This window comes from Chiroxiphia lanceolata, chromosome 3, assembly GCF_009829145.1.
Source record: "Chiroxiphia lanceolata isolate bChiLan1 chromosome 3, bChiLan1.pri, whole genome shotgun sequence".
Taxonomy (NCBI): Eukaryota; Metazoa; Chordata; class Aves; order Passeriformes; family Pipridae; genus Chiroxiphia; species Chiroxiphia lanceolata.
In genome coordinates, this window is record NC_045639.1 from 67070602 (window position 1) to 67091509 (window position 20908).

Genomic DNA, 20908 nt, shown 5'->3' on the forward strand with positions numbered 1-20908 from the left:
CTAAGCTGAATTTCTGATCAAATCTTCCATTCGTTTTGTCTCTTTGATAAGTTTTGGTATTGTCACTCGAGCTGCCAAGTGCCCTTAAGCTGTTTGGTAATAATCTGACGTAGTATGTGCTGACATCTTTTCAAATGCTGATAATTTTAAACATATGACTCTTCTTAATGAACAACAACATATGAAAAGTCCCATTGTGACAGATGTATTTATTTAAATGTATTATGCAAAAGTAATAAAGTCTATTTAAAACCAAATCTGCTGAGGGTTACAACTATCATCTTTTACATAACGTTTGCATAGATTTCAGCGCAGAGGAACACAGAATAAGACTCTTCTGGTTAAAAGACTGCCAGCATTGCAAAGGATTTATTTCACTAAAACCCTGAATCAACTGCATCTGTTTCATCAACAAATCCTAAAACAGTGGGATGTTGACCGCCTTCCTCAAATCTGGCGCTGTTGCCTCTGTTTGTGTTCACATACTTGTGTATCATGCTGTAATACTGCTCTTGTGCATTGAATGTATACAAGAATGAAATCTTCTTCCAGTCTTCGTTGCTGGGAGTATGAAATGGTGCTGGGTCAGTGGGTTCAAAAAAGCAATTTATATTTCTTTCTGCCAGCTGGGTTGCATGCTCCTTGGCTTTGATCTCAAAGAGTTTCTGTTCTTCTTTTGAGTAAATTTTCCAGAACTTGAGCTGAAGATAGCTGACCGGGGAGCAACAGCGGCTGACACATGTTGAAATCAGTGCCACAGTCATGATGGTGGCTATCAGGAACCACCCTATCAGCTTGAAAGAAGAGAGATAGGTTAATGGTGGTTTTGCATGGTCATATGAAGGAGTATAGAAAATACCATTGAAGAAGATATGAAAACTGTAAACAAAGACACTCCCTGGAGTGCATGCAACTGTCTGCTTGCTGCCAAAAGAGGGGATTCCATGCACAAAATTCAGCCAGCCATACAAAGCTTCCGTGCCCCTGAGCTGATCTTGTTGGATTAAGGATGAATATCAAGAAAAGAGAAGGTGGTCTGAAGTTATTTTCTCAGTTATATCCAGCTTTCTTAACTTTTAAGGCAAAATATTGACCATGAGTTTCTCCAGTTGTGGTCAGATTTATGGTGCAGGGGATGTAAAATCACCCTGTGTACCTCGGGCTTGAAATCAGACCTCCTGCTGACTGTGCTCTATCTGTTTGTGGACAGTAACTGCTCTCCCTGATACCTGAGCATGCAAAAACAAACAGGGGCCACAACGCACAGGAAAAGTTTTGTCCCGTACATTTTGTAGGCAGGCCCCAGAGTTGGCTATTGAATATGGGAATTCATTTTTGTTTTATAGACGATTTAAACATCCTTAGGTAAGTCTCAGAGGTCCCAGGTGTCCTAGCAGTTGCTGATCTGTCCTTTAAGTGGTAGTTAGCTGGAAGCTCCAGGCAGAGATCCTGCAACATCCCCTTTTACACCAGGATGACTTTTTTTCAAATGAAAAATTATTGAGCGCTAAAGAAAAAGGAGTTGGTGTTCCTTTTGGTTCTTAATTTTGCAGACAGTAGATTAGATATGAAAAAGTGGTCAGTAACAAAAATGCTCTCATGCTTTTTCTGTTTTTGTTTGACTGGATGTTTATTTTAGATTTCCTTGCAATATCAGTAACAGTCATTCTTCCTTGATTTTTCTCCTTTCTTACCCTATCTGAATTCAATGGTATAGAGTTTGTTCCTTGTCAGCCTCTTTCTTGGAGAAGCAGCATGCTAAATATTTAACAAATGTAAACATTTTTTAATTTTAATAAGCATTTGTGCTAAACAGGAACTTACAAAAATCTGAGTAATTATAAACTCTTATAAACTTAATTCCTTTAACCAGCCTTAATGTTTTCCTGAGCAAAAGTTACAAATTCTGATTTTTCTACTGGAATTAAGACGAGATCCATACAAACCTAGAAACAAAATTGAAGTGCTGCCAAAATTTGGAGGTTTCATTTCACTCCAAACAGAGAAATCCACACACAAGTGCTATTTTTTGATCATACAGTTTGTCTTCAGCACAAGAAACTTTATATATATATATATATACAGATATATATTTTAACTACTCTGGCAGAATACAGGTGTAAAATTATTAATAGGTTCAAGCGTTGAGATTCATAGTCAAAGAAGCTGTCCTTATTTTTTCACTAACCAGTTCTCTGTTGCAATCAGACATCAGCTTCCCCTTTAGTAGCTATCTCAGGTTCCTCTCAACTAATGCCTTTTTACAGAAGTTTGAGATATTTAGAGATTTAAAATGTGGAAAAGGAGAAGAACTTGCACCATGTCTAAGTTGACTGAAAAGAAAATTCGCATAAAGTCCTGGTCTCTAGGCTGGTTTCCTGCCCAGCTCTGAATGAGGTTTTGTAAATGACAGTGCAAACACACAAATCCAGAAAGTAGCATAAATATACTCCTATTGCTTTTCTGTTACTGTTTTTTTGCTAATGAAATTTTGCTAGTCATATACCTGTGGTACATGATATTATACAGTGTAAGAGAGGACTGTTTACAGTCCCCAGCATGCACTAGTATACATTGAGGAGCCAGGGTCAAAACCCAGAGTGTGAGGAGAAGAGAGGTGAGGCTTTACCTGGGACTGTGCCTGAAGGCTAAGAAGTTCACTTGATATGTCTGTTGATAACTTCTCACCACAGGGTATTTTGAACAGCAGGTTTTGGCACTCTTGCCCTTGATCTTTACAGATGAGATCCTTTATCAGGCTGTTCCCGCTGGCTGCACACGGGTAGAAGTTGGCGCTGAGCAGGGCCACGGCTATCCAGGTGAGTGGAGCCACCAAGGCTCTGGCTGTCACTGGCACCAACACCTGGCAGTAGCGGGCACAGGTTCCCCTGAGGCTGCAGTCACGGCCCTTCTCCGGAGGGCAGGTGCCTGTCAACAGGCGCCATGTCCTGGCATTCACCATGTAGCCGAGCAGAAAGAGGATGAAGGCAGGCACCAGGAGGAAGACAGAGCCATACAGCATGTTCCCAGAATTGCAGGGACACTTGAACACCACAGAAGAGAAGATGTGCTCACTGGCAGCTGTCAGCAGGGACACAATGCTGTAACCCAGAACAGTTTGGTGGCGGATGCAGAAATCCAGTGCCCCACGTAATCTATCCATTTTCTGCCTCCCTTTACTTTGATGAGAGCAAAATCTCCTTCAGAAAAGGATGAGAGAGAGCTGAATGTCCTGGAGCTCCAGCTTACAAAAGCTTGCAGAGCTTTCACTTTCTATTCCTGGTGGTGATGCAGTGAAGCACAGAAACAGCTCTCCTTAGAGGAAACAAAAGAGCACGTGCTCACTGCACAGTGTCAAGGTCAAGCAGAAACCACAGTGGAAACCCACTCCAGTTTCAACACCATCATGGCTAGGCTTCATGAATGAAGATTGGGAAGGGCTCTACCCACATTTGCTACAAGCACACTGGTGGCTGAAAAGGCCAATGCCAGATAGACAGGTCTGGTTGCAAAAGGCACAGCAGAAAGACTCCTTAGATGGTATTGGCAAGACATGATTCTTTCTGCGTTGTCTTTTCTCCTCGAGAGTGATCCTGTGTGCGTTCTCAAAAGAAGCAGCAGCATTATAGATAGTGTGTTTCAACAGCAAAACAACAAAGAGCTTTATTTCTATAAAAATAATCTGTGTTTGTCCATACATGCATAGTAGCTAGTAATGTCTTACATCTCATCATCTTTTCAGTGAAGCTTTTCAGTGAGGCACCAGATTCAAAGTGGGAATAAAATGTGAGAAATCCACCCAGAACTGTATAGAGATTTTTATCCTGCCTTACTATTAGCAATACAATATACCTTGTTCTCTTACGGAAGAAAATTCAGCAATAATCATGTTAATTTTTCAAGATAATCAATCAATGTTTTTTAAGTTGTTAGAGCAGTGCACATGCAGCAATGACCAAGCAAATGACCCACTGAAGTTCCAGCTACCAGAATATTATTTGCCAGGAATCAGATTTTGGACTCCCTCCTCCATACCAGGTAGTGGCAGCTTTGCAGCCCAGAAAAGAACAAACCAAGAACACTCCTAAACCAGCGGAAACTTAGTAGATGGTATGAAGTGGAAAAACAATGGAAAAGGCTTGCATAATGAAGAAAAATATCTGGAAGGGATTCCTGGGCATGAAAGACTCAACTACCAGTGAAAATACTTGCTCAGAGTCTGTAAGTTTCATTCACTCCCTAAGGGAGATCAACCAGGCCCCTAAGGTTTTTCTTGTCTACATCTAGACAAGTTGAGCTCAGAATTAAGGAAGTTGAAGCTTTGTTTCTTGCTTGTAGTCATGCAACTGAAGCTCCCTGAGGCAATGCAGGTAGGTAGTTTGCTTTTGTCACACCCACATGTGCAGGTAGCTGGGAAGCTGGTGGTCATTGTCTTGTCTGCCACAACCACTTATATGGGATTTTAGAGTAAAAATTCACCTGCTTCTTGCATAAACTGGGAGTTCTCTGGCTTCACTGAATGCATCAGCAATGTGAATTCGTCCTGGTCAGAATTCAAATGCTGTCATTTATAACGTGCTGGCACTGATTCTTTTTGGGCATTATCATGGCACAGAGATTAACCACAAAGCCAGAGCTTCACCCCACTCTCAGGCAAACATTGCCTCCAGCTGGACCAGACTGATTATGATACTGGCTGCTTCAGGCAAGATAGTCAGGCATGATGCTGCCTGTATCACTCAATGCATCACCTAGAGCTGCAGAAACCAAGCCTGGTGGAAACACAATGGCTTATCAAAGCTCTGTCAACGAACTTTGTGAGTCATTTAAACGTTCCAAAAGATCCTTTCAGCTCTTTGGGCAACTGAGTAGGTGGCACAGAGGTGGCAGAACAGGTAGCACCACTTCAAATGGCTGCCAAGCTCACACCAGATGTGCTGTGCTCTGTGCCAAGCTGCTGCTGCAAAGGAAAACATACCAGTAACTGAAATGCTCACCTTGGTCTAGAGGAGACTTTGCTATTGTGCAGCAGTATCATAAAAACACATACAACTGAAAAGTATATAAAACTGAGTGAATCAGACCGAAGTTTAGCCTGACCTCATCTTGGTTGCAGCCAATAGCTGAGAGGGAGCACAGGGAACAGGGGAAGGAAGCTTGGGAATGCACTCATACTCTGTGAATCTGCATTTTGGGGATTTCCTTTGCATCTGAAACCTGTTGAGGCATTTCTTCTGTAAATTTGTCTGGATTCTGTTTTAACCCATGCAGACTTACTGACATCCAAAATATTGTACTGCAGGTGTGCTCAACCTTCTTTCAAACCTGATACCATACCATTTGATGTCCCCAAGATCTGTAAGGGAAAAACATAAAACAGTGGATCCTTGGTGTCTCCCTCAACTTATGACCTTGTACATTTTCATCATAGTCCTCTCTTCCCCAGGCTGAGGACTAGTCATAATCATATGAGGAGCCCCTAATATAGTCATTCCTCATCTGATGTATTCCTTTGTATAATTTTTTTATCCATGTTGCTACCTGAACTGTTGTCTAGGATTCAGGTATCATTTTTTGCATGAGGGGAAATGGGAAGTATACCAGATTTCCAGTGCACTCAAGGTACAGCTGAACCACAGTTTGCGACAAAGTCATACTGGTGTTATTTGTTTTCTATTTCCTTGCAATAATTCCAGCATTTTAACTGCTTTGTAATAATCCATGAAGCATTGAGTCGATACTTTAGCAAACTACGTATTATAATAAAAAAACTCTCTTTCCTGAGGGGTAGTCTCAGTCAGCTGAGAGTCTTTCAGTGTATATATGAAGGTAGGATTTTGTTTCACTTTCAACACTACTTCTTCTACAATTAGACCTGCCATTTTGCTTTCTGGTCAGGCAGCTAAGAAAGTATATCTCCAATTCTTTAAAGCAGAGGTTAATTTTTAAAGATTGAGAATAACTTTGTATTATTGGCCACTATTGTTGCCTTGATTTTTACTTAGAAGCAACTAGAGACAATCGTTAACATGCCTTGAAACCAGAATTCAGCATATCTGAAGAAGTCTTAGCAAATGCCACATCCCTGGAAGTGTTGCAGAATGGGTTAGGTGGGACTTTGAGCAGCCTGGTCTAGTGGAAGGTGTCCCTGCCCATGGCAGGGACATGATGATCTTTAAGGTCCCTTCAAGCCCAATTCAAAATTTGATGATTCCGCGTCAGAAATGACAAATGCTAGTTGAAATCGCTGCAAAGGTGCCTCCTGGCAGAAACAGGGATCTGAGCTGCCTCCAAGAACCACTAGTTTAACAAGGGAACTGAAGGACCAGTGACAGCTCTCTGGAACAGACTACAATCTCACAGGGGAAAAAACAGAGCCAAGAAATCCTGCTATTTCTCTTTCTGAGCCTAATTTTAGCAGTGTTTTATTTATCTGTAACAAAATATGATTTCAGGAACAAGCTTCCTGTGACAAGGGAGTGGAGCTCTGCATGAAAAAGGATTAACCCTCCTCCAAGCAAACATGGTTCCAATAAATATTCACAGAAAGTGGTGGGTGAGGGAAGAGAGACCACTCGAGCTGGGAAGTGGGGGAGTAGCTATGCTGAGAGCCAAGTGGGGTGCAGGTGTGGCCAGGATGAGCCCAGTGGCAGCTTTGGGAGCTGGGGGTGGGGGTGGGGGTGGGGGAGATCAAGGGAGCTCTGGGATATGAGGAGCCATGGGACTGGGGAGTTTCAGAGCCCCTGTTCACTCAGAGCACTCTTTTCCCAAGGCAGTTCTTTCTTTCCCTCTAAATTAACACTTGTCTGGCCACAACAGCTGCAAAATATTATATGGAAAGTGTTCAGAAAAGCAGTTTTCTGTTAAAAAACCCAGAATTCCAATTTAATGTTTGGTTTTGCATTGATTTGCATGAAATTTCATGCCTTCCAAGGGGGATGGGAACAATGCTGGAATTAAAAAGATGAACATTTTTAGAACAAAATGCTTATTTTTGTTATTTGAAACACCTCTTTTTTAAAAAAATACTATTTATTAAAATGAAGGGGTCAGAGGAAAACAAATGGACTTGTTTAATATTTTATCAAGTTTCTCCTTGATGTTTTTAATTTCTATGCTTTCATTTGCAGATGGATGAATCTCAGGCATCTTCTAGGTGGAAAAAGCTGTAGTCTGACTAATTCTGTCATTCCCTCAAGTGCATAACACTGGTCCTAAAAGCAGCATGTGCGCGTGCATGTGCGTTCAGGGGTTTTACCAGTACGTATGGTGTAGGTCTTGTTTTCATTACTTTAGTAAGTCCTTACAATAGATTATTTATTTTTTTGCTGGGACATTTGTTACTTGTTCAGAATAGTGAAAGACTGGTTTTGTTTTACTGCATATCATTATCTTTCTAGCTGCTCCATCCATGGCCCATCCTGTCCTAAATTCCTGTCATTGGTCTTATCAAGTTCGTCTTTGCATTATTAATCTAAAATCTTGTACATCCACAGATGCAGTGGAAAACAGCACCACCACACTGGTTTTCTGTTTATAACGACTGGACTTCCTTCTCCAAGTGAAAGAGCTGTAAGCTGCATTTCTCAGTGCCCAGTTCAGAAGACTTTTCAGACTGGAAAAGTCTTTTTATTCCAGGAAAATTCTTGTGATGCCTTTTGTCTCAGTCCAAGTGAAATTAATGCTTAACATGTTGGAGGTCCTGTCCACAAGCAGATCTGCACCTACCCTCCAGGTGGACTGACCACCCCCAGAGGCCCATTGCCTCAGTTTGTGAAAGCAAGGAAGTTATTCTGACTTTATGGCTGAATCAACCTTCTTACAAGTTTGTGAAGCGTCACACAGCTCAGTGGCACCACATAAATCATTAATAGTGCTAATACTTAGTAGACCAGCAGCCTGAGAAGTAGCATTGTGCCTGGGCCTGCACAGCTTACAAGCATTTGTGTACCTTATACTGCTATTTTAAGGCATTACATTTATTAGCAGTTTTTGGCTGAAAACAAATTTTTAGGGGGTAGGAAGGAAACAGGTCTGTAAAACCAAGCGTGGCTCTGAAGGAGGCTCTGACGGGTGAGCTCTGGTACAGAGTCACATAAGCCATGGCACTTTCCCTTGCTGTTATTGAGTGCTGCTCTTTTAACACTGTAAGTTCACTAAAAGTCTAATTTCTGTATGGGGAGGGTCCTGTGACTCAGTCCAGATGTCCTACAGCAACCAGCTGTGTGAGGATTTTATTGTTCAACCTACAATGTATACGAGCCATAAATAAGCGTGTGTGATTCTTTAATGTTGGCTGTGGATTAAATGACAATTATTTGTTGAGTTTATAAGAAAATATGATAGAAACATGGGATTAGAAAGACAGAAGTTGTCATGTTTTATGATGAAATTAAAGAGTCTTGGTGAGGCACAGTTGTCTTTTGTAATCAGGTATATCACCCCGGGCAGTCATCTAGTTGGTTCTGAGAAAGAAAAGCTCAGTCTTTTCCATTTACTATGGAAAATGAAATGCCCTAGAGTTACTTTGCAAATTTAAGTGCATTAAACTCTAAATATTTCTATATTCTTTTTATGTATGTCACACCTTGCTGCCTTGGAATTGCTGAATAGCTGAGATTTCGTAGCGTCATAGAATCATAGAATGGTTTGGGTTGAAAGAGACCTTAAAGATCATCTAGTTCCAATTCTCCCTAGTGCAGGGAACCTTCCACTAGACCAGGTTACTCAGAGCCCTGTCCCATCTGGTCTTGAACACCTTCAGGGATGGACAGTCCAGAACCTCTCTGGGCAACCTGTTCCAGTGCCTCACCACCCTCACAGCGAAGAATTTCTTCCTATTATCTAATCTAAATCTGCCCTCCTTCATCTCAGGATGATTGTCCCCTTGTCCTATTAAATAGATTTGATTCTGTTCCACTCTATGTGTGTGTATGTGTGTGGCCCAATAGTGGCTGATCACATTCTACAAAACATACTCTGTACTTTTCTATTCAATTAATCCTTCTTCCTCTTTTCAAACTTTAAGAAATTAACCACTTCTTCTGTTCATGGTAGTACTCCTCTCTCCAGTTTCCCATCCCAGGTTCCTTTGCTGCTCACATCTTGTTGCTTTTATTTTCTAACAGTAAGGCAGCACAAGGGTCAAGACCCTATCCCTTTCAAAGCTGTCAAAGGATTGAAAAGTTTCTCGCTTCTGACCCTCAACCTCCCTTAGTCATATTGCTTATATTTTTTTAATCAATCTAATCCTGAGCTGCAGAATGCCCAAGCTGTTTCAGTTTACCACAAATGTGCAAACTGTGTCAGGCTCTATGGTAACTATGTCTGGCTTGTATTAAAGGCTGAACTCTATTACACTCAACAGCACTTTTGTGTGCACTTTCAATTTTTTTTTTAACAGGAAGATATGATTCAAAAGGAAAGAATGATATATGGGACATAAGGAGAAAGCATTCCCAGTTGCCTATATTTTATGTTAGCAGTAACTTTCCGAGGCTCTAGGTCTGCCTTCATTTATTCAAATACTCCATCATCATTGCCATTTTTATTTCCATGGCATTTGCAGCTGTAAGTATTTCATAGCATTATTGAACATCTATATTCCTCTAGCTTACATAAAGGTGGAGTTACTTAAGTGCCCTCCCAGGGACTCTAGTCCTTTGTCCATTTTCCCATTGCTAGCAACCTGCTGTTGGGTTCACCAGAGGAAACTCCATGAGGCATACAAGATTGTGTTTTACCAGTGTATCACTTCAGCTGTCAGAGCCAGATCCTCCACACAGCTTACTGGAAGAATGTCCTACGGAGCCTTGGGTCCTCTGAGGTGGAATAAGATAGATATATGATGCTTTAAGGCAAATTGATTGCATACTGTTCACCACTCACTGGGGAAATAGGATATCATAACTGCCAGTGGGTCAGTTGCTTCATTACCTGACAATAAGTGAAAGAATACAATTATTTTACTTGATCAAAATAAGGGTTATGCCATATAGAAAAAAAGATAAGCATGAGAAAAGTGAATATAGTTCTAGACTATAATTAATAGCAAAGACCTACTATAACTACTCCAGCATCTTTACTAAGCCGTGGAGCAGCTTGTCCTTCCTTAGTACATCCCAAATAGTTTAATTCCTTATCCCAAGGATAGTCCTGTTCTTTAGGGAGGAAAAGAAATATGCATGTGCTGATCACTTATTCCCTCTTGCCACAGGGTGAATTCATTGAGCTTACTCTCACAGCAGTGTCACAATGTAGGGAAGTTTCCGTGCCTCAATCCTCCTCAAGTTTTCTTTACAGCCATTTCCTGTAGGCAGATCCAATGGGCCCATCTTTCCTGGCATTCCTATCTTACTGTGTTATAGTTTTTATGAAGACAAAGTGGGATGCCAGGTTTTTTATACTCATGATTTTAGAATCATTCCACCTCCTTGAAGAATGCTTTCCAATGCAGGTATGAAGCTAGATTGAGTATGTAATGTTTGGTGAAAAAATATATGTAAATATTTTGGGGACAGTCATAAATTTATATATTGTTTTGTCATGGATTATTGTTTGTGGTAACACAGCCCTGGGGGTTGGAGTGGGGAAGTTTTCCTCTTGATTGTCCCAGGGTCAGTTAGGAGTGAAACCAATGAAATCATTGGTGGTTTTGGGCACAAGTCAAAGGGGAGAAAGGTCACAATACCATGCTAAATATCTTATACAACAATGCATTTCAAACGCTAGCAATTTTTCTCCGAGTCTCTAAACTTCTGGAAAATAATCATAAATGTTATGAATGCTGTTTTCCTTTATCAACCTGAGAAACCTGGCAGGAAAGGTAGCATCTGGGGGGAATGCCACATGTGCTTTTAGCTGAAGGAAAGGCTGGATACACGAGGATAAAATGGCAGACAAGGTAAGAAGATTGGGAGCTTCTTTCCTCATAGAGGCATATGCCTATGCCACAGCTCATTGCCTACAGCAGGCTCATGCATGACTAAAAGGCAAGTTTTTCTTACTTAAGTGGCATTGTCCAGCTTCACTGTTGCAGTGGGATACGTCATGTGTGTCATGGAGAACATATGTACTGAACCATATGTACTGTCAAATGACTGAATGTGATAGAGCTCATGATCAACAGGCTTGACACATGTTGGCCTTTCTGTGTGTGCACTGTGTTCGTGAACATCAGTACGCCTCTGTCTGCCCATATGCCAGAATTCTTTAGAAAAGAGGGAAGCTGCAAATGAGCTTTCACCACCATGACAAGTCACAGAGTCCCTGCCAGACTGATGTCTTTCCCAAGGGTCTCTCATACACAGAGCAGGCTACCAGACAGGTAAATGGTGGTTACATTTCACTCCTCATCACTACCTTTCCTAGGGGATCCCACAGTGCTCTTTGTTTCTGTGACTGGTGAGAATCTGCAGCTCAGATGGATGGGACCCTGAGTTATATGCTGATATAAAGAGCCCTGAAGTCCCAGCTCACCTCATGACTTCAAGTTAAAGCTTACCCGAGAACAGACAAGAAGAACAGAGGTTTCACAGCATGACTAAGGCCCAGGGGGACTATTAGGATCCCATCATTCGTCTTCCAGGATAATGAGGATTCCCACACTAATTCTGGTACTGCTGCAGGCATTCTTGCAGAAAGCACGGACATATAAAGTCATACCAAGAGCATCTTTCCTCCTGCTTTCTTTTTTGTCTTTTTAAATTTGAAAACAAATCTGTGGGATTTAACTGCATAATTCTATCACCACAAGAACACCACTACAAAAATACATGATTTTTGTTGTTCTCTTGCTATTTTTATTAATATGAATTAAAGCAGAGAAGATATGGCCTTGTACATATGGATTCATTTGCTCCTTAGTAGTTCATGGCCATGGCAGTCATGTTCATTTTCACTGAAAACTGAAGATAAAACCTAAATTCTCACAAAATTATTAGTTTTCCTAAATTATATGGCTGCAGCTGCTATGCAGTGTAGAGTAGCAACCAAGGCAAGCACGAATTTAAATTAGTCATCCATCTGTATTAGTTATTAGTAGGAGAAAAACTGATGGTGTGTTTGAGGAAGACCCATTGATAATCCTGTTTTTCAAAATATCTTTTAGAATGCACTTAATATATTGTGTAGTTGGGGCCAGCTCTCCTCCCTGCCTCAAGCCTCTCCTCCTTGAGAGGCTCCAGGGCTCTTTCTTTGAAGTGTTTTGGCATTATTTGTTTCAAGGTTGAACTCGTTTAGAAAACAGTCCCTATACTGATGACAGTACAGATATATCCAGCACTGGATTGCACAGGCCTTCTGCTGCAGAGAACTCCTGGAGTCAGCAGCCAAGAAAGGACAGAAAACAACATCTTGGCTTCATCAGCTGTCTGACTTACCAGTCTGAAGTTACCCTACTGATTTTAACAGACTAGCCAGAGCAAAGGGATGAAAGTTAGACATATGTATGTTTGATCCCAACTCAGGCTTTTGCAAACCAAATAAATGCAAATATAATGTCCCAGTGCAGAAATACAGCTATTTTTCAAACACTATGCTTTCAAACAGTAAGAGAAAACTTTTCATCACTGGAAAACATATAGGCCAACAGAAGAATGTGATGTATTTCAGACATATAACTCTTCAGATTAAGCTTTGATCTTACAAATTTTACGAAATGAAGTAATGTGCTCCATTCCCTTTGCCTCCTTGACTCACAATGATGTACATAACATAGCCATTTTTTAGCTGGACTCAAAAAATAATTAAAAAAAAATCTAAGAACCAGATTCCACCCTCAAATGTCTACACCACTAACTGTGGGCTCAATTGCCATTCACTTTGCTCAAAATACAGTCAATTAACTTTAGACTAAATTAGACTACAGCCCTGAAATGAAGCATGCATGACTGAACAGCAGCTATTGAAGAGAAATTGAGTGAAGTCAGCAGGGTGTCCGATGAATACAGGAACCCATCTGTATATACCCAGTTGTAGGATAGCCAGTTTTTCCTGCAGCCAGAGAGGCAGAAAATTAACACTTTTAGACAGGAAAAAGAAGCAGAATAGGAATGTGAGCAGAGGCATCTGCCAGAAACATTTCAGTCTTGTGACTCAATTTAAAATAGGGAGTGAAAAATACCTTTGCTACTGGGTACCATACAGTGACATTTCAAAACCTGTTTAGTATACCCAGCCAGATAAAACTAGTGCTAAGTGCCTCTGCCATCAACAGAACTCACTGAGACTGCTTCTCTCCTGCATTTCAGATGAAGGATGCAAAGGCAAGGACAGCATTCTCTCCAGTATAAGCAAGTGTTGAGCAACACCAACTTTCTCCAGCCACCCACAAGCCAGTAGAGCTACCTGGGCTGATCCCATTTACCTGCTCTTCCTCACCACACTTCCTAGTGAAGTAAGGGCAGCTTGGATTTTTCAATGTGCAGTGTCATCTGATGCTCTGAGGCTTTGAACTGCTGCTTTACTGTGACACAAGCACTTCTGCCCAACAGTCCAAGTTGCTGGTTGCTGATGGCATGGAACCATCTGTTCTTCTATTTGTTTCAAATTTTATTAAAAGGTTACAATCCTTGGTAATGAATGAGAGGGACAAGAATGGAAACAAAACTTACATAACCACTGCAGAGGGATTTTTTAAAGGTTCCAGCCTGGAAAAGAATAAGAAAGTACCCAGGATTCTTTTCATATCCAAAATACACTCAGTACAATTAAGGCTTAATTTGCAGTTACATCTCTGCAAATGGAGTTCAGAGCTGCAAGCAATGACAGCCATATACACATAACTCCTAAATCCTTAACAGAAAGGTATTAGATGCAAACGAGGCAGAGACTGGAAAGCCCCTGAATGCGCACTTTATGCCGAAATGGGTCTAGTCTCTTATTCAGGAGGACAGACCAGTGCACTTGATTTCCCTTCACTGTATCACTGAACCTACACCATTCATTTGAATGCTGGTCCACTTTAAAAGCTGCTTTAACACTTGGCTGTGAGCATTGGTATCTCTTGCAACCACCTCTTCCCCTTTGCATTGCTGGAACAGTGCAGAGAAATGTAGTGTAAATGAGAGCTAATGGGTATGACCATACCTTACTTTCTAGTCTCTGCAGTTTCGTTTGACAGCTGTAATTTTGACTGTGATTCTGCAGTTTCATTTGACAGCTACACAAATCCCATACCAGAATTCAGATGCCGCACTACAAAGCCAAGAAATGCAGGTATTTCTCAAAAGTCTTCTGGACTACAGGTTGGCTTTCTATAGCTGATTGTTCAAAGCAATAGCAAATTGACACAGCATAAATGTGAAATGAAATCTTGACATGAAATAAATACATGAAATAAAATCTTGACTTTTCAGTGTTTCATGGTCAATAATATTGAGAAACTAACAGGGTCTTTGAAATTGAACATAAGAACATCTATTTTTTCATGTCTTCATGTCATCACAGTGCAAAGGCAGAAATAACATTTCCAGCAATCCACAGCCTGTCATAGGTTAGTTGCTTCAGCAAGCACCACTACAGACGTGGAGCTATACTGGGTAATGCTCCCAGGTTCAGCTTCCTTTGCCTTAAGCAATTAAGTGTGTGAGTTGGAATAGACAATTAACCACCTTATATGCCTTTTGCACTTAGGGAAAAGGGGAAGGTATGTCTCAAAGGTGTTTCAAGGTCTTAGATGGACCAAGTTACTATCTGTAGGCTTTCATACTCCAATGACTGCATGGATCAGAAACTAACTAGGGTCCTAAATCTTTGCTCAGACCAAAGGTACCAAATTTCTTTGAATAAATCCAGGCATTGAAAACTGCAGTATGTGCACATGTATGTGAATACACTGCTCAGAAATGGCTCAGTAGCTGGAACCTCTTCACTGAAGCTGTTTAGACAAGGAAAGCTTATCACATTTCAAAACAGACTTCCAGAAGGCTTAACAAGAGTAAAGTAGGTAATATATATCTAAATGGTGTAAAGAAGAGGAAACAAAGTTTTGTGATTTGAACCAAGTGCTGATGAACATCATTACTGTAACTACCAGGAAAATTAGTTTAATCAAACAACTTTTCCATAGACATAATCATAAAGCTTTTATTTAGCAAATGTACTGGAAGAATTGTTTTTCTGTAAAGACAAACAGGTATGTCCCAATTCCATAGAGCTTCCATTCTCTCAAATAGCTATGAATTCTTGAAATCATTTTAATGAACAGAAGGGGATATATGTGGAGATGTCAAACTTATTTTTGTCATAAACTGCATGATTCCATTTACTACTAATCCCCAAATAATTGACCTGGACCCACAAAGAGCTTGCAGAACCCTTGCTGGTGTTTTATAGAGAACAGGTTGCATACAAAATTTTAACTGTCCTCTTTCTAGCCATGTGAACAGAAAAAAGACATTAAATACTTCCATAATACACTTTTTCCCCCATATTGACAGTTGTTGAGGTTACCACAGGATTGCTTTGGTTCTTTGTTTGCATTTTCACAATTGCATATGGAAGGGCAGTGATCTAGGACATAATTTCCCTACTAAGACATGCTTCAAACTATAGAAAACTTTTGTGAAATCCTACCTTGTAATATGGAGAACAGATCCTACAGCATTCAGCTTTCTACAGTCTACACTTGGCTAAAACATAAAGGGTTTTTTTCCTGAGAATTGTGCTCCTTTCTACTTTGAGTTAACCCCGCATTTACCTTCTGCTACTGCTTGCTAGGTGTTGTGCCTCTCACTTGGCAAGTACTGACATGATTGTCATTTCCCACTGTGCCAGATTGTAAAGCATGGAAGAGATAACATGATATAAGGGTCTGCAATAATTATACAGGAGTGTATAATTATACCATATTGAACCATTTTTTGGTTTGGCAGAGAGAAATGAAGTCTAATGCTAAGATCCAACTTGTACACTTACGTTTGAATGTCCTTGTCTTAAGAGAATGTCCAGAGACATCCCTAGCAGCCTGAAATGAAAACTCACTACATGCAAACCAAATTCTGTATAAAAAAGAAAGTCCTTAGAAACAAATCTATTAAGAGGGCTCTTCTCACCAAAAAATTAATTATGACTTACATTACTGAAATCTGATGAACAAAGCACAACATTCCCTCAGAAGTGAGGCCCAACTGAAAACCCAAAGGAGGAGTACTTATTAAGTACTTAGTTTTCTGAGATATTCATTGCTTGCCCTATTCTTTCATCCCTTCTGCTCTGAAAGCAATCTTTGCCCAGCTGTTTTTGGAATGTTTCAGAAAAAAAAAGAAGATAAACTTTGGCCCTATTAGGGTTAATGCTTTTGCATAGACATATATGACCATAAACTGGTCAACTAGTAGAGGTCTTCTGCTAACATTGTGACTGAGAACAGGAAGAATACAGCCACAATAATATACAGCTGTCTACTAAAAGTATTGCATACAGACATCTTTGGCCATGCAGTCTCTTGGCCTTCTGAAAATATGTGAGCTGCATTGCTAACATGACAAAAAAAATAGCAATGTTGAGAATTAGAAATAGGCGGGTATAAGAAGCTGATATTGATGGAGCACTGCTTCGAGCAGTCGTCACCATCTGCGCCAGCCCTGATCGGCCTTTGATTGACAACCCAGTTTTGTGCTTCACATAAGTGATATCTGCAAAATCCAGAAGATCTTTCATTTCCTCGTCTTCATCTACAGGCAACTCTTTTTGTGCTTGAGTCTGTGCCTTTTGTCGCACTTTTCTTTCATTTACCTCAATTTGTGCAAAAATGTCAGGAACGGCATCAACAAATTTGTAGCCTTTGGCTACCTTTCTGTTTTTCTTTGCTTTGCCACGCTGCTGCTGCTGCTGCCTCTGTGAGATTGCAAATATCCTGTCAATGGCCTCCTCTGTCTGTCTCTTATCTGAAAACCTCAGCAGGCGCTCAGCAGTCTTCCTAAAGCTAGCCGTGTTGCGCACACGAGACAGGATCTGCTTCTCAAGCTGCTGGAAAACAGGCTTAAAATGTTGCAGGTTCCTCTCCACGATCCCCATGTAGTCCTTCACTTCTGGCACTGCGGAGCTCCTAATAGCAGAGGCTCGGTCAAAGACAATTTTCTGGCGGTCTGCAATAACCTGTGCAAAGGCAGAGCGGGACCCATCCTCGGCAGGCCACAGGTACACTGCATAGGCATGCTCACCAGTGGTAACAAAAACATCCAGCTGTGGAGAATCCCCACGGACAGTGAAGCTCTGCACGTCCACATAGGGCCCGATGAAAAGGTAAATGGCCCTCGTGACGGGGTGCCGCAAGAGGGTCGTTACATTCACATAGTTTGTTCCATTGTAGGGGTAGCCCCGGGGATACATCCTTGAGGCAATGGTGGCTTTCTCACTGTGGCCAGTGTCATCCATCCAGTACATCTTATATATCCCATCACGGTGCCTAATAAAGGCCCCGTGGACATCATCAACAACCGTTTCTTCAAAAGGCACATCCACGTTGTGGAAGAAACTGGTCGCTGCCTCCAGAGGGCTGTCATCTTCTAGGTGGATTTGGTCCACTAGCAAGAGGAGCTGGGGATGGAGAAGTAGGAGGTTTCGTTGCAATTTTCTCAGCTTCAGTTTCGGATTGTATGCACCCACTCCTTCTCCCCTGATAAAAACCACCCCACTTCTCTCCATGGCAGCAACCACTCGTCCCTGACAGTCGCCAGCCAAGTCATGTTTATATTTAAGCCACTTTGAGGAACAGTCTTCTGTAATCTGCCCTTCCCATGGGGAGAAGCAGCTCTTAGACACAGCAGGGGAAAACATCAACACATTATTAAAGAAAGTATATTTGGGCCCATACAGAGCTTCAGTTATGAAAGGTACACCATTGGGAGCGAAAGTAAAGGAGTTCTGGTCCGGGTGCTCATGGCCAGCGTTAAAGTTCCTCCACCCCTTGATCCACTCTTTGTACTTGTTCTTATGAACAATATCATATATTGCACGTCCTCCCAGCTTTCCTGACTTGAAGGAAAGGAAAGGTCTGTTGATTTCAGCCGGCAAAGCACTTCCATAGGTTACTACTCCCCAGTCCTCAAAATAATGCAGCTTAGGAACCCCATAGTCTGGTGGAGGTACGGAGCGCAAACTTGCATCATACCTGCCAAAAAGATGACAAAAATGGGTTTAAAAACCACTTGACCAGTTCCATTAGCAGAACCTGTACAAAACTCAAAAAATTATTCAATAGTTACATCAAGGAGCAAGCCAACAATATAAAGCCCTCATTATGCTTCCTAATCACAGAGTTGTAATGATATTTATCATACTAATCCCTGCACAAATTTGTTGTACACTTTTTACAGAATAACAGCTGAAAGCATCTGTTCTGCATTTAAAGCAAGCAGTTTCTCTGCAGTTCAAAAATAAGAGTACCACTAATTTCAAACTAGCCATGTTTTGTCTTACGTATTCATAAAACTGTTGACTGCAATACAGATCTTTTAAAAAGGCAAATTAGAAGCAGGCTGTCGACACTGTCTATTCTGCACTAGACATCAACATTTGCATCTATTTACTGACTACTTAAGGAAGAGAAGCACAGTATCTGTTTCCCCAAAATGATGATTACAGAAGTCTGTAGTCTTCAAGCAGAATTAGCAGTAAATTAAAAATTAATGAAAAGGCATTTTAAAGGATACATGTTTATTATTTATGTCAGTTCATATATGTTAGTTTCTTTCTCTAAACTAGGCTGAAGCAAAATTTACATGGTTTTCTTGTATAAGTTGGAAGATGTAAGACATTTGGTGCAAAAAGAGGTCTTAACTCCAGGAAAGGCTACAATGCTTAAAATTTTTGCTTTATTTCATCTATGGGAGTTAAAACAGCAAAAAACCAAAACAAAACAGAACAACCATGGAAAAGAAAACCTAACCTTCAGGCATTGTTTTTTAGCAATCGAAATAAACAAACCCACCACTAAGCCCAGTAATATTTCTGTTAGACGGTTCCTCATCAGATTTATTCTCTACATCTAACCAGGAGCTTCTGTCAGGTCCTAGACCGTCACAGCTCAGGTCCTGCATATGGCTTGGGGTAATTCCAACCAGCACTGTGAGCCTGCTCTGTATGTACCAGTCCTTGATGGAGATTCCTCTAAAAGCAGATGTCTTCCCTGAAACTCTAACGCAAATGGACACGCTCATCACAAGAGCAACACTGCAGCACAGGGCAAAGGCAACTGTTGGAATATTCAGATAACTCTTTTTTTTTACTCAGGTGCTCTTAAAAATTGCTTTCCTTTTTACATCGAAATGAATTTTTTAAGCATAAATTCCCAGGATTTCTATGAAGACACAGGAGAAAACAATTATGGAATGAGGTTGCAGAGAAGAGACTCTGTATTTTGAAAATAACAAGATGAAGGCTGCTTGAAGCCTAACAAACACATTCTAATGTGCATATCATAAATGCAGAACAACGGATATTCAACAATATTTTTCTTGCAAGAGAGAGAAACAGAGCTACACTAACTCCTCAAAAATGTACTTATCTCCACAAACTGTGAGAATTCATATGTGTATCTAAGGCCTTTTGGATCTTTAAATTTCTTACCTTTAGAAGATTGACACAGAAGTTAGCAGAGCTGTAAATTACATGGAAAAATATGGATCTAGTCATCTATCATGGTATTTTTTTCCAAGTACAACTTGCAAGTAAGTGTGCAAAACCAGCTAACAGTAGCCTTACTGTTTACATTACTTTAGCTTTTAAAAGAAACTTCATAGTATTTCTTAAAGCTTTTGAAAAAAACCTATGCTTTAAATATTCACCTAATTAATTATAAAAGAACACGACAGGATTAAAAAACATTAGAACAGGCCAAATAAAAAAAAAGACTACGTATAGGCAAATTTCCTTTGGAACTGCCTGTATTCAATACAAGCAATTATATAAAAGCAATAGACAATGGAAAGAAACCATAAAAGCAGATGTAGGACAAGAGCAAGGTGCTCCCTGTAGCAACCCATACAGTGCATCTGTGCTAAGTGAAGAAGTTCTTCTGTGCCTAATGACTCTGGGTGGCACATGGACAGCCTGATCTCAGCTTCTACAGTACAAATCTAAAGATAATGAATTATCACTAACAGCAAACAGCTGTCAGGTTCCTTTTGAGCCCACTCATTCCCTTTCATACCAGAGAAATTCAGTGTGGAGAGTGCACCACCTCTGCCCTTTGGATGGTGTCCCTGGGCCCTCCACCACTCGGTTCCTTCTGATCTGCTCTGCCAACCAGTTCCCACTGCCATTGCGCATGACAAATTTGTCGAGAAACACCAGCTGGCTCTCTGGCCCATAGAACCAGTTATAGTTGGAATCCGCGATGGCCACAGTTCTCTGAAACCCTTGGGAAAAAGCAAAAAGGAATGTAATAAAGAACAAATAAACAAAAAATATGCAATTGTAAAGCATGACAGTAAAGCCAAGCGGTACAAACAGAAGCACCCTTTTCAGATGTTTATAGACTTGCTAGTAAATGAACCTTAAATAGGTTACACAGCAGCTGTTTCCTTCTGCTGTAGCTGACTTGCATATTCACCTTTCTTCTTTGGCTTTGGGCTACAGTCACTACACAAAATGTACTACACTAAATGTAAGATACAATGTCCTATATACTTCTCCTCACTCAAATCTGGCAGAGGTAACTTTGTCTTTACAGCTTTCACTTTTCTTATGTGAATCTCTCTAAAGCAAAAAACCAGAGTTGCCCTCAAGGAAAAAAATCAGCTTCACTTTGAAACAGTCAGCATGAGTTCATTTTGCTCTTTGGAACCTCTCCCCAGTGGATGCCTGAGGTCTCACAAGGAGTCAGCACAATTCCTTATGTGCCTATACTGGCATGCCAAAGCTGCACTCAGCGCCCCCCCCCCATGGATAGATCTGAAGTTCC

General features: G+C 40.8%; 2 protein-coding genes across 11 annotated transcripts in view; both read right to left on the reverse strand.

Moving 5' to 3' along the window:
- Positions 1–194: 194 nt before the first annotated feature.
- CALHM6 (calcium homeostasis modulator family member 6) lies at positions 195–14977 on the reverse strand. Of its 8 annotated transcripts, none has more exons than XM_032682948.1 (6): positions 13367–14977; positions 9744–9821; positions 5278–5356; positions 4480–4543; positions 2630–3081; positions 195–794 (listed from the first exon to the last, which is right to left on the reverse strand). In XM_032682948.1, the coding sequence occupies exons 3-6, from the start codon at positions 5281–5283 to the stop codon at positions 378–380; spliced, it is 939 nt and encodes a 312-aa protein (XP_032538839.1). In that variant the 5' UTR covers positions 5284–5356; positions 9744–9821; positions 13367–14977; the 3' UTR covers positions 195–377. The 8 variants fall into 8 exon arrangements, with proteins under 8 accessions (XP_032538839.1, XP_032538834.1, XP_032538843.1 ...); XM_032682943.1 differs by having other exon boundaries at positions 5176–5356; XM_032682952.1 differs by having other exon boundaries at positions 2630–3101; positions 5176–5356.
- A 96-nt stretch (positions 14978–15073) lies between these two features.
- DSE (dermatan sulfate epimerase) overlaps positions 15074–20908 on the reverse strand; it is a 36231-nt gene continuing 30396 nt past the window's right edge. For 2 of the 3 annotated variants that reach the window (XM_032682940.1, XM_032682941.1), the window contains 2 exons: positions 20156–20363; positions 15074–18115 (listed from right to left, as the gene is read on the reverse strand). In XM_032682940.1, the coding sequence (XP_032538831.1) occupies positions 16351–18115; positions 20156–20363 (1973 nt within the window). In that variant the 3' untranslated portion in view covers positions 15074–16350. The remainder of the gene's footprint in view (positions 18116–20155; positions 20364–20908) is intronic. The other variant, XM_032682942.1, reaches the window with a different exon arrangement.